At 46.4% G+C, this 13,578-nt stretch overlaps 1 protein-coding gene across 3 annotated transcripts in view; it reads left to right on the plus strand.

Moving 5' to 3' along the window:
• Positions 1-13,303, plus strand: part of MORC2 (MORC family CW-type zinc finger 2) — a 37,878-nt gene extending 24,575 nt beyond the window's left edge. Inside the window, exons 13-27 of one of the 3 annotated variants that reach the window (XM_016165174.2) lie at positions 1,029-1,169; positions 1,267-1,421; positions 1,540-1,668; positions 2,170-2,275; positions 2,582-2,714; positions 3,890-3,964; positions 4,051-4,431; positions 4,980-5,111; positions 5,566-5,620; positions 6,029-6,170; positions 6,281-6,505; positions 6,600-6,693; positions 10,140-10,328; positions 10,422-10,514; positions 11,637-13,303. In XM_016165174.2, coding sequence (XP_016020660.2) covers positions 1,029-1,169; positions 1,267-1,421; positions 1,540-1,668; positions 2,170-2,275; positions 2,582-2,714; positions 3,890-3,964; positions 4,051-4,431; positions 4,980-5,111; positions 5,566-5,620; positions 6,029-6,170; positions 6,281-6,505; positions 6,600-6,693; positions 10,140-10,328; positions 10,422-10,514; positions 11,637-11,705 — 2,119 coding nt within the window. In that variant the 3' untranslated portion in view covers positions 11,706-13,303. The remainder of the gene's footprint in view (positions 1-1,028; positions 1,170-1,266; positions 1,422-1,539; positions 1,669-2,169; positions 2,276-2,581; positions 2,715-3,889; positions 3,965-4,050; positions 4,432-4,979; positions 5,112-5,565; positions 5,621-6,028; positions 6,171-6,280; positions 6,506-6,599; positions 6,694-10,139; positions 10,329-10,421; positions 10,515-11,636) is intronic. The other 2 variants (XM_016165198.2, XM_016165188.2) reach the window with 2 other exon arrangements.
• Positions 13,304-13,578: the final 275 nt, after the last annotated feature.

Consider the following 13,578-nt stretch of genomic DNA (forward strand, 5'->3'; position numbering starts at 1 on the left):
TTGTGATGCCAAGTGCTTGTCAAATTTCCACTGTAGGAGAATGGTTTTTTCCTAGCTCAGTTCTTTCCTGAGCTAGAAAAAGGCACAACAGGGCTAACACCTTGAACACCAAACCCTTCTCACTGGCACTTGTTCATTTTTCTGTGTCTCTTCCCTTCTTTCTCCCCTTTTCTTTCTCCCCATCTCCCGTTTCATCCCCTCTCCCCCTTCCTTCCCTTTCCTTTTTTCTTTTCCATTTAAAGGATCTATAAAATACTTATTGTATAAAACTTGTGAAATATAGAACGTTAAAAAAGGTTTTTAAACATCCCTATACTTCAATTACCTGGTGATATCTACTCTTAATTTTTTATCCCTATTTACAGTTGTGGAATAATGCTATAGATTGAGTTCTGGACCTTTTTTTTCCTTCTTTTTTCTTTTTTAAATCTAGAATGGGCATTTGTCCTGGCTTGTTAAATTGTCTTCCTGTCCCATCTCTGTGTCTGGAGCCTCTCTGGGCTCTGGGCCTTGAATTCTTGGCTTGCTTCTTCTTGACCTCCTTGTCACAGGTATAGGTTTCGGGTTTCTTCCATATGAGTCAGTCCACTGTACATCCATTTGCTTTTCAGCTTCCCTGTTTTTGTTGACATTTATCACATGATGGTCTCTTTTCTCAATGTTCTTGTAAATTTTTGCCTTTTCAAAAATAATTAATGTCACATTAGTGGAGTAAGTATGCAGAAAACCTTGTGTTTATTCCACTGTGTAACTCACAGATTTGCAGCAGCTTTACAGCATCCCATTCATACCTAAATCTGTCTATTTTGTTATCAAAAGCCAAAGCCATAAGCTTTTAATTAGGGACGCTTAGAGTCACTGCATAGTGCATATTCCTATCAAGTCTAAAAGGTTATATACATTAAATGAAAATGCAAAACTTTTTGCTTAACACATCTTAAGTTCGAGCTTAATGTATCTTAAATATATACTGTGGTATTTGCTTGTTAATGAGTTGATCTTCTTGAATTTATCTTTTGTCTTCTTAGAGCGCTTAAAGAACCTAAGGAACTGAATTTTGTTTTTGGGGTCAATATTGAACACCGGGACCTGGATGGCATGTTCATCTACAACTGTAGCCGCTTGATCAAGATGTATGAGAAAGTGGGCCCACAGCTGGAAGGGGGCATGTGAGTACTGCCCCAGGGGAGCTTCCCAGCACAGGGTGGATGGTGGGAGGGCTTTGGCCAGTGGGGTGACAAAGTTGTGTCTTCTTTCTCTTGGCAGGGCATGTGGCGGGGTTGTTGGGGTCGTTGATGTGCCCTACCTGGTCCTGGAGCCTACACACAATAAGCAGGACTTTGCTGATGCCAAGGAGTACCGGCACCTGCTGCGGGCAATGGGGGAGCACCTGGCACAGTACTGGAAGGACATCGCCATTGGTAATGAATGGCCTTTCTCTTCACCTCCAGCCTTAGTATACTCTCACTGCCTGAGGGGTGAAATTAGAAAGAGAGGCTGGCTCCTAAGGAAGTGTGTGGGTGTTTGTTTGCCTTCTAGCCCAGCGGGGAATCATCAAGTTTTGGGATGAGTTTGGCTACCTCTCTGCCAACTGGAACCAGCCCCCATCCAGCGAGCTGCGTTACAAACGCCGGAGAGCTATGGAAATCCCAACCACCATCCAATGTGGTGAGTCAGTGGTCGGAACCTTCTCCTGACTCCTTTCTGTCATAATCCATGGTCCTTTTTTCTCTCCAATCCCATACTGGTCTCCTGGAACTGATGTTCGTAGACTTAGAGTCCCACTAAGGATATGATGATGTTTAGTGATGGACCTAAGAGCTCAATCTTAGGGCTGTGCTGAGTTCTGCCTGTCCCTCCTGATTGAGGCAGGTCCTCTAACCTGCTAGGCCTCACTTGGTTTGGTACCACATTGTTAATGGTATGAGTGTAGACTGAGCCAGCCTCTTAGTGGAGGAGGGAGAGGGGTTGGGGGTGTTGAGAGTCCACAATATAAAGTTTCCATCCTTGCTGGAATCACTGTCCCTGTGAAGAGTTACTGTTCTCTAAGGAAGGTAGAGTTGGACCCAGAGTGAAGATCTTTGCCTTGGACCTGAGTGGGAGGAGCCTGACTGTAGATATTGTTGGTAGGCATGACTGACTTTGTGGGGTGTGTTTTCTGTGTTACAGATTTGTGTCTGAAGTGGCGGACCCTCCCCTTTCAGTTGAATTTTGTGGAAAAAGATTACCCTGATACCTGGGTTTGCTCCATGAACCCTGATCCTGAGCAGGACCGGTGAGCACTTTCTCTTATAGGGAGATCGTAGGTATCTCCATCTTCCCACCATGTTCTCCCACTACTCTGAATAAATAACTCACTACGCTTCTTGAGGTCAGTGCTTAATCTCTACATCTATCTTGCTGCACATAATAAGTGCCCTGGAAGTAAGAATAGAGGTGTGTCCTGCAGTGAGTATTCCATGCACTTGGGAACTCTGAGGTGGTTGCTCTGAGACACAGTATGTGTTGGCCGAGGAGATAAGACCGTGCCCCACCTAGAGCCCTGTTTTGCCATAGCCTCCTTAGCGCTTTCTTTCTACAGGTGTGAGGCTTCTGAACAGAAGCAGAAGGTCCCACTGGGGACGTTCAAAAAGGACCTGAAGACACAGGAAGAGAAGCAAAAGCAGTTGACAGAGAAAATTCGCCAACAGCAGGAGAAGCTGGAGGCCTTGCAGGTGTGTGGTCATGGGCAGTGGCAGAGCCAACCTGTGACAAGGGTCTTTTTGGGATGGGATAGGAACCCTCAGTGGCTCCCCTATTCTCTCAAGCTCAGTTTCATACTCCATTCACCCATGAGTACTGCCAAAGCTTTCCAAATCCCAACCTCTAGGCACACTGGTTCTCAAATACACCCTGATTATTCTTTTAAAAAGAAAGTTTTTTGTTTATGTAACAGTGGTTTAATTAATTTATGTTTTAAAACTCCAGAAAACAAATATCCTACCTTAGACATAACCATTATTAACTACATATCCTTCCAGCTTTTTATGATTGCTTACATACATATAAATACATACGTATTTTTAATAGTAATATGGAGATCATGACATGTCACATGATATACATACAAACACATATATATTTAGAGGTGTAATTTTAGTGCATATTTTCTTTGGGATAATTTTCCAGAAGTGAATTTGAAAGAATAAAGGGGTTTGTAAAATTATGTAGCTTTTAAAAGCTATTTCCAGGAGATATATTAATTTCTGTTTCTTTTTAAATCAGTAATACATTTATTTTTAAATGTTTTTGCAAATTTGATAGTTATACATTTTATAATTTGAATTTTTTATATTTCTAAAATTGACAATTTTTCCATGTGTCTGTTTCTTTCAGAATTACTTATTCTTCTCATAGTTCATTTTTCCCCTTAATTGATTTGTCAGGGTTTTTTAGACATATTTGTGGTATTAACCCTTTATTATATGTATTATAAAAGCCTTTCACTTTCTGGTTTCTGTGTCTGCAGAAATTCTCACTAATTCAGATGGCTTATGCATGTATCCCTGTTTGCTGAATCCCACTGTCTTTTCTGGCCTTATTGATCAGGCCAGGCCTTTTCCACCTGTTTTGATGTTTTTTATGGGAATTGAGTTCGTTGACACTTTTTTCCCAGTCTCCCAGTTGCTGGATTAATCATACAGAATGTTGCATTTTGCTGATGGTTTAGTGTCAGTGCATATTTTTTTGTCTCAGTCAGTGAGCATTGGAGGCTCATGTAACAGTAGGACTAGGGCCTGGGTTTTCTTTTTTATTTGCCCATTGTCCTAGACACATAATGGGGATCCACAAAGTTTACTTGAATGTACCAAGACAGGCAGACAACCTCATCATCACGTTTTCCCTGCAGAAAACCACACCCATCCGCTCCCAAGCTGACCTGAAGAAATTGCCGTTGGAAGTTACCACCAGACCTTCCACCGAGGTAAAGCCCAAGAGCAGGAGATGGGACTTTTCCTCAGGTGTCTTGTGCTAGGATCATTGTTTTAACTCTCCCTGGGTCTCTTTTAGGAACCTGCACGTAGACCTCAGCGTCCTCGGTCACCTCCTTTACCTGCTGTGATCAAGAATGCCCCAAGCAGACCCCCTTCCTTGCAACCTCCCAGGCCAGCCAACCAGCCCCGGAAGGCTCCCGTCATCAGCAACACCCTAAAGCCTTCTGCACTGGTATCCCGGGAGGAGGCCTGTACATCTAGGGTGCTCCAGCCACCCGAGGCACCACGAAAGCCTGCTAACACTCAGGTCAAGACTGCGCCCCGGCCTGCCCCACTGGTGCAGCCACTGTCATCATCTCTGCTGCCCAACTCTAAGAGCTCTCGGGAGGTTCCTGCCCCCAAAGCCATCAAGACTCCAGTGGTCAAGAAGCCAGAGCCGCCCACTAAACTTCCCTTGGTAAGATGTTTTTCCTTCCCCAGCTCCCAGCCCACCCTCAGTGGTATAGGAGTGGTGTCAGGAAGTGTCAAAGCTGTTCTAGGGGTGCCTCAGTGGAGACCAGCTGCTGCCCCTGAGGGAGGAGTCCTGATGGCCGAAGGGACTCGGTCAGGCGCACAGAGTGATTTGGTTCCTTGTTCAGAGAGCTTTTCATTGCTCTCTCTGAGTTTTGGTCTGCCACAAACTTGAATCGCCTCTACTGGCTTCTCACACTGAGCATAGGTTGGTGGGCTGCAGAAGTGGTTGGTGTATCTCAGGGTGGTCACAGCTGGCTGGCCAGGGTGGCTGGCCAGGCAAGCCAAGTGTGGAGTGAATTGAGAGACTTCCCTGGTGACAGCTTTGAGTAAAAGTCTTCATGGGTACAGGGCCCAGGAGGTTTCTGTGTACTGTGTACTGTGTCCAGGGATGCTCAGCTATACAGGCCCCTCTCTGAAGCCCTGTTAGGCAAAATGGAATCTTGTAACTCAAGGACTGACAGGACTCTCATAGTCCCTTTTCTCTTGTCCTAGGCCGCGTCTGGTCGGAAGCGGACCTTAGAGGTCTCTGATGAAGAAGAAGCTGAAGAAGAGGCTGAGAGGAGGAAGGAGAGGTCCAAGCGGAACAAAATTACCGTGAAGGAGGAAAAGAAGGACTCGAATGAGGTAGGTGGTCAAGGTGAGGTTCTTAGAGACTCCCTCCTCAGGGTCCCTACCACCCCTGTAGTCTGTACCTGCAGTCTGTACCAGCTCTGTTTGTTCTCTGTGACATGAGCCTTCTAGGAGAGCAGTCCATCTCTGAAGGGCTCTCAGTCATGCAGATGACTGGAAACATGGTGCCAGGGAGGATCTAGAGCGAGGTTGTCTTCTGGTTCTAGGCTCAGGTCTGAGGTCACATTGATGCATATCAGGGAGGCATGAAACCCTTGCTTCCTGTGTCTGCCTTTTGTCCGCTGTCTTGTTTATAAGGGTGGCAGAAGGGCAGTTATCTAAGATGGTGATTTAAACTGCTGTGTAAGACAACATGAACATGATGGCTGATGACCCTGGGCAGCGAGTCATGCAAAAGTCCACTCTTTGGGGACACTGGGGATGATCTGACAGACTCTTCTCCTTGTAGCTCTCAGACAGTGCTGGGGAAGAGGATTCAGCTGACCTCAAGAAGGCTCAGAAAGGTAAGTTCAAGGAGGTATATCTGGCAGCCTATGGGGAAAATGGGGGACCTCTGCCAGCAGCAGCTTAACCCGAAGGCTTAGAGGCTTTCCTGGCTCTGGGCTTTCATGTTACAGTAGTTCCAAGTCTAATTCCAAGAAGAATTCTGAAGAAAGCACACTGTTGTGTGTATTTTTAGCACTAATTCCTTGGCGTGCACCTCTGGTAGTCACTTGTTCTGCTACTCTTTGGCACCCACACGACAGATGGGGAAGGAAACCCAAGTGCCTGGGCTCCATGTCTCTGGCATAGTGGGTGCAAGCACCTAGGGGTTCTTGTCCCTACAAATCCTAGGATGACCTTATTCGAGGTGGCCCTGGTTGTGTGGGGTCTCTGTAGTTTTCTGACTCCCACCCCATTTCCATTCTCAGATAAAGGGCTGCACGTGGAGGTGCGTGTGAACAGGGAGTGGTACACGGGCCGTGTTACAGCTGTGGAGGTGGGCAAGCATGTTGTGCGGTGGAAGGTGAAGTTTGACTACGTGCCCACAGACACAACACCAAGAGACCGCTGGTAATGCCCCTTCCAAGAGGCTGGGTTGACAGTTGCCTAGGGCAGGGGGAGGTGGTATCCCATCCTGGGAGCCCAGGAGAAATGTAACACAACCATTATGTTCTCCCTAGGGTGGAAAAAGACAGTGAAGATGTGCGGCTGATGAAGCCCCCTTCCCCGGAGAATCAGAGCCCTGACACGCAGCAGGAGGGTGGGGAGGAGGAAGAGACCGTGGTGGCTCAGCAGGCTGTGGCCGTGGTAGAGCCCTCCACTTCTGACTGCATTCGCATCGAGCCTGACACTACTGCTCCTAGCACCAATCACGAGACCATCGATCTGCTCGTCCAAATCCTCCGGTGTGTTTGTCATCCTGCTCCAGGGCCAGCAGCAGCTCTCTACTCCTCCATGCCATTCTGACTTCCTGTCCCCACCTTTGTCTTTCTTGTTTAGGAATTGTTTACGGTACTTCCTGCCTCCAAGTTTCCCCATCTCCAAGAAGGAGCTGAGTGCTATGAATTCAGATGAGCTGATATCATTTCCTTTGGTGAGTCTGGTCCTGACCTTTGATTTTGCACTGTGTGTGTCCCCCTTGGTGCTTGTGGTTGGCATCTTTTAGCTGTGGCCCCTCAGCTAGCTATTATGCTGAGAGAAGGGAAGAGGAGACTTTATATTGTAGGAAAAAGAAGTGGCTTAACTGGGTATGATTCTGGTGTCATGAGACCCTGGGCCTGAGTGCTCACTTAGGAATAGTAGACATGTCCCAGGAACAGTGAAGAACTTATGCTCAAAGTGCTAAGACTCACCTCTCTTAGAGGGAAGTATAAAGGTCATGATGTGTGAAAATAAGTAGAGTCTTTTTTAACCTAGCAAATGCTGATGTGGCACCTACCTTGAGCAGGCCCTGCTGGACCTCTTAGCAGCAAAAGCATGTTGCCTTCAAGTGGCTTAAGGTTGTAGAGACTGAATTTTTACAAAGTAGCTGAATGTGAAGGTGGAGAGCAGTAAGTGCTGTGGATATGGGCAGTGTTGGGGACAGGGGAGAGCAACTCAGTTTGAGGGAAACGTGGGTTTTGGCAAGTGCCCGTATAAGTGACAGGGAGAGTTTAAGGCGGGGGGACTTTCATGAGCAAATGCCCAGAGGGATGAAAGTGCAAGTGGGCGTGGTCAAGACAACAGGTAGGAGGTGAACATTTAAGATAGAAGGGGCCTGAGAGCCAGGATATGATGCATCTTGAATGTTCAATTTTAAGCACAGTGGCCTACACTCTGTATGAGATGAGAGGGCCAGCAAAATGTTTGAGCTGATGGAATTGTCAATCTGAACCATGTCTAGGGCAGGGGTCAACAGACTTTTTCTGTAGAGGACCAGTTAGCAAATATTTTCATCTTTGTGGACTACATAGTCTTTGGCAAGTACTCAATCCCATTCTTATAGCCTGACAGCCCTCACAGACAATAAGTAAAGGAAAGGATGTGTCTATGTTCCAATAAAGCTTTATTTACAGAAACAGGCAGCAGGCTGATTTGGCTTATGGGCCTAACTCTGTTGACCCTGCCCCTGAGAAGGTAACTCTGGTAGTAGTATGTTTAGGTAGGATGGGTGGATGGAAGATACAGGGGCAAGGAGGCCAGTATAGTTGTAAAAAGTCAGAGGTGAGGGAATGGATGGGAAGGGGAGCCAGAGTGGTGAGAGAGGACCATCAGGTGAAAGGGCCATGTCAAGAGGTCATTGATTATAGGCAGGTGATGGGGGAGGAGGCAGAGGCCACGTGCTTCTTTGTGTCTCAGGCCTGTGGGAATTGGAAGTTGATGACAAAGCTGTTAACTGGGAGAAGAAACAGCTTTTATCAGAGAAGAAACAGCTTTTATCAGAGATTTAATTGTGTTGGCCTTGAAGTACGGACACTAAATTTCTGGTGACGTCCAGTGGGCAGGTGGAGATTGGGGACTGGTACTTGGGAGTGGGAACGGCAGGACTGGAGATGGGGATCTAGTAATCGTCCACATCAAGTGGGATGTTTTCATGGTAGGAACAGCTAAGTTTTTGAAGGAGGTTTTTCTAGAGTAGACTGGAGTTGACACTGCAGAATTAGTATGTTCAAGATGCGGGTGCTCGTATGGCAGCTGCGTTCTGGATAAGTTATTCCAGAGAGAAAAATATGGGGTATTATTTCCATTCCATTTTTAAGGAAAATGAGGCTAGGAGTTAAGATACTAAGTCTCCAAGAGATGAAGAGTCTGTTGCGATAGAGCCAGCTTTTAACCCAGGCACTCCTTAGGACAAGGGTCTTGCTCTTCCCATGGTGCTATCGTGATTCCCTGTGAGATGAGAGGGGGTTGTCCATACTGAGGAAGCTAGAAGATAGCAGAACTTTCTGTGACAGCTTCACAGAAAGCTCCATGCTTCAACTTTTGCCCTGAAGATTCCAGGAACAAATAACTGATAGACAGGCTAGATTGGCCTGGCATCCTCTTGCCAGATTTGTTGCTTTTAGCGTCACGTTTTTGCCAAACTCACAGCAAAGCCTGGATGCAGTGAGAGCTCTTCAGTACGCTCTACTGCTCAGACCAAAACATAGTCAGGAGTGTGTGAGCCTAAAATAGTCTGTTAGCTTATTATTATAAAAGGAGACATATCACCAATGCATGAACTTATGTCCTCCTGATTGTAATGTCCAAAATAACTCACTTTAATTTTTTTAATGTTAGGGACATTAGGGAGTCTAATGTTCATTATGTCCTTGTCAGTCTAAATGATCGTCCTTTTTCCCATCATGCTGGACCAGGAGTTCCATATAGCCCACAAGGGTCCTATAAATATTAGATACGTGTGTGTATGTGTGTGTATGTGTGTGTGTGTGTGTGTGTGTGTGTGTGAGAGAGAGAGAGAGAGAGAGAGAGAGAGAGAGAGAGAGAATCTATGATTACTTTAAAAGTTAAACTAATACAAATCACAGGTTCAAGACATTTATACTAAATTTTAATATGTTGGAGCAGGTTTGAACATTTATTTTATGCTGCCAAAATAATTTTTTTGTGTGCAGAACTTAGGTTTTTCTTGCCTTATTGGTTTAATAGAATAACAATCTGGATTGTAAGGAGAACGACACAGTTAAATACTTGCCAGTAACACTTTTTAAAACCAGCAATCAGGAGCCACCCAATGCTAGGTAGCTCATTCTTCTTCATAGAAGTAAATAAATGCTAGAGATGGTAAGACTGCAGTGGTTAGCCAGGATCTGCTGGTTCATCTAAATGGCCTTATCATTCTCACTGGTAATTTATGAGTTGATCATGATGCTATAAGTTTGAACTTAGAAAATAAATAAAATCTAGAGATACTACCTAAATTTTTTTACACTGAGATTCCATGTAACATTTCATTTGAAACAAGTGTTCTGCTATCATTTAAAAGTTTGAAAAGCCTCCCATCTACAGAAACTAGTTAACATTACTTCCCCACCCCTTGGAAGTTCCAGGGACTCAGGGAATATACTAAAAACTGATGCTGTATAAATATACTACACAAATCTGGTGCTATCTGCTGTTGGTAGTTGCTTGGTAAATATTAGAGGAAGAGGACTTTTGATCCTGACATTGGCAGGTCTCACTTGGAAATGGATTGTTGAAAGGGCTGGTGTGTAGTTAGAAAGGTATGATTGAGCTGGAAGAGTGACCGTTGTCCTTTTGTGCCACCTGGAATGGTAAGAATCATCCTTTACATTTACTTACAGCTTGCTGTCTGCTAAAGCACTTTGCTAAGTGCTTCACGTGTGTGATCCTGTCTTTGTCCTCATGGCAGCCCCATGAGATGGGCGTCAGGGTCTCTCTACTCTGGAACTAGGGAGACTACTTGCCCCTTGTGTTTGACATTTCTTCAGGTCCGGCCTCCTTGTGCCGAGCCAGTTGGGGAAACCAAGTGCTCATCTAAAAGGGCCCTGGGTACCCCTTTGAACTCATGTACCCACTTTCTGGCTTCCCTTCTGACAGAAAGAGTACTTCAAGCAGTATGAAGTGGGGCTCCAGAATTTGTGCCATTCCTACCAGAGTCGTGCTGACTCGCGGGCCAAGGCCTCTGAGGAGAGCCTGCGTTCCTCTGAGAAGAAGCTCCGAGAGACAGAGGAGAAGCTGCAGAAGCTGAGGACCAACATCGTGGCGCTCCTGCAAAAGGTGCAGGAGGTGAGCCAGACAGCCCTCTCATTGCAGCTGGACCACCTGGTGCCTGAGGGAAGGGGGCCTGGGCACCTCTTGCTCGCTTCTCCCCACTCACAGGAATCTGTGGTTCCAACCCTGGCTGCACAGCATCCTGACCAGAAGGGCTGGAGGTGGTGCGGCTGCCTGGGCCTCATCCCAGCCAGACCCACGGTATCAGACTTTTGCCCTTGTTTAGACATTCTGATATACAACCTGGTTTGAGAATTCTTAAAGCCATAAAATAGAAAGTTCTCACTTTTCCAGATGACGCCCAGATGGGATTGGGTGGCCCAGAAGTGGGGAGTTCCCTGTAGGGTCTCAGTCCTTCATCCAGGCAGTAAACACTGAGGGCCTACTTTGTGCCTGTCCTGTGGATACTGGGTGAACCAGGCAGGCAAGATAGGTGGTTCCTGCTCTCACAGCCTGATAGTCCATTGGAGGAGATAGAATTATTGGTGGTGGAAAGTGTCATGAAGTAAGTAGACTGAGAAACAGAAAAAGGAGAGACAACTTTACCAGGGCATTTATGGGTGGCCTCTCTGAAGTATTTGAGCTGAGAGTGGAACCAGTCATGCAAGAGTGAATGTAAATGCTCTGGGCAGAGAGAAGAGCAGGACCCTAGGCCCAAGGCAGGGAGCTGTGGGCAGTAGGAGCAGCAGTGGGGCCTCTGTAAAGTGGGAAGTCACTGGAGGGGTGGGGCATCATCCAGCTTGCAATCTTAGAACTATGGTTGGTTATAAGAAGGACTTGGAGAAGGCGGAGTTTAGAACCCGGGACTACATTGAGGAGGTTCCCACAGTTGTCTGGGTGAGAGATTCTGGTGGCCTGAACCTTGGATGGTGACAGTGAAGATGGAGGGAGTGGGCAAATCTGTAATATCTGAGAGATAGGGGAGAAATGGGTGATCTCTGTGGCTTGTCTGCAGTCCCTGGGTGAAGAGAAGATAGTAGCCTGTATTGAGAAGGGAACAGCTTGGGTTGGGGTACATTTCAGCTGTTTTGGATGTATTTAGTCTGAGAAGCCTGCAGCACAGCTAAGGCAACCTGGAACTTGGGGTAGAGTTAGGGCAGAGGCAAAAAATCTGGGCGTCATCTGTGCACAGAGGATTGGGCTGGGGGTGGTGGGAAATGATCAAGAGGGAGGGGAGAGGATTGACAGCCAGGGTGTGGAGGGAAAGGAAGGAGGAGAGGAGGGGACTCTGGGCTCAGGCCCCACAGGCTGCAAGAAGGGTGGAGAGGTGCCCCCCCCCTCCACTTTATGGCATCCAGCTAACCCTGCCCTGCTCTATTCTAGGACATAGACATCAACACAGATGATGAGTTGGATGCCTACATTGAAGACCTGATCACCAAGGGGGACTAAGGAGCTCGGAGCCAGAGATCAGCTCTCCTGCCCCTCAAGGCAGAGCTCCCAGGGGGGTGGGGGTGATGTTTCATTCATGGGTTGGTGAATTTACCTTGGTTTGATGCACGTGGGACATTTGTGCTTTTGGAGGGAAAGAGACTCTTGATTCTTTGAATCTTCCTCCCTAAGTTTATAAATATTTATTTTTTAAAAGAAACAAGATGCTGTGCCTGCTGTGAGACTATACATTTTCTTATTTTTTATTTTTGGTGTGTGACTCTGCGGCAAAGGACAGAGAACCAGTATGTCAAGCTTAAGCCAATTCTCTTGGCTCCTCAAGATGAAGCAAGTCCAGCGCCATCCAGAAGTTGGAGAGGCAGGGCCCGTTTCTCTCCTAGCAGAAGAACAACATTGGAATATGAGGGATAGGGGAGGGAGAGAGACCCCAGAGTCATGCTCCTCCTAGGGGCTGTGATTCAGGGGACCACCAAGGGGTCTGTGGGTCAGGAAGAGGCTTGGCACCGAGTGGCTCCTTTCTTAGGTCAGGGATGTGTTGGCCTGAGCAGCTGTCCTGTTGGCTGTGGCTTTGTCCAAATAGCTTGGGGAAGAAAGATCCATTTAACCTTACTATCCACCATTCAAGTTCTTACTGCTGGAGTGATTTCCTCAGATAACTGGACATTGGGGTTTCCTGCCTCGATAACTTGAGTCCAGGTTAAGTGGACAGATTCAATACTGGTTATACCACTGACTTGGGTAGCACATTGAATGTCTGAATTCCAAAGGATTCCTTTTAGGAATGGACCTCGTATGCGAAAGAGCCCTTGGTACTGATGTGGTGGCCTCCATCTCTGGTTTGGCAGGGAGCGTTGCTGGCTGATTTGGAGGGTCTGCTGCTGCTACTTTTCTCCTCCTCTACCTGGCCCCACCATGCCCCGTCAAGGTCCCTGCTATGGGGTAGACAGAGGGGTCACTGAGGCTCCTGGCCCACAGGTATAGGAGGTGGGCTGCAGGAAGCACACCATGCCTTCCCTACTGTCTAGTCACAGCCTCATACAACTGTGTCCCTCAACTTCTCAGGGTCAAAGACAGGCAAGAATTGTTTTCTCTTTAATGGCCATTGGAAAAATTCTGGTTTTTCTTCAACTCTCTTATCTCTTTATTTGGGGACTTTGGATTTTCTGAAGGCATAAGAACTATGCCCTTATACCCATTGGTCTGATTCAAACTGGCATCTACCCACTCCAGATGGTAGATGGTGCTACCCTGTGAATTCTGCAGAAGACTAGGAAGTAACTGGTGAGGGAAGCAGGCCACACTGGAATTGGGAGTCTTTATCTACTTATGCATAATGGCTGAGGGTTGTTTGGGGGAAATACCATTCAGAGAGACCCTGGCTCCTTACTCTGGAAGATTCTCTTAAGAGTCTTGGGGTTCAAGTTGGTGGTTCCTCTCCAGTCTCTCTCTCTCTCTTCATCTCAGGCAGCACATAGTCCATTTTGTGCCCAAACCTTTTCTTTTAATCTAAAAGAAGTTGGTTCTGCATTTTTACCAGAAGGTAATACTCAAGTTTTTAATTTACACACCTGTAATTAAAATGCAATACTATAAACTTTTATTAGACTCCTGAACTTAGTTTATTTTCTTAGTAAAATCCAGTACCTTCCTCCTGTTCATTCTTTTTACCATGGTGGCTTTAAACTCTTCAAATTCTTCTTCATCTTCACCATCTTCATTGTTTTCTATCTTCGTCCTCAACACCCACAGAAACTGAAATACTTTATTTCTAAAATGCTTTAGCTTCAATTTCTAGATGTGTCCACTATGCTGCCTATATCCTATTTCCTAGGAGCACTCCTGCCATCCTTGGTGGGAAGATAAAATGCAAGGT

This window comes from Rousettus aegyptiacus, unplaced genomic scaffold (genome assembly GCF_014176215.1).
Source record: "Rousettus aegyptiacus isolate mRouAeg1 unplaced genomic scaffold, mRouAeg1.p scaffold_m13_p_5, whole genome shotgun sequence".
NCBI classification, from domain to species: domain Eukaryota; kingdom Metazoa; phylum Chordata; class Mammalia; order Chiroptera; family Pteropodidae; genus Rousettus; species Rousettus aegyptiacus.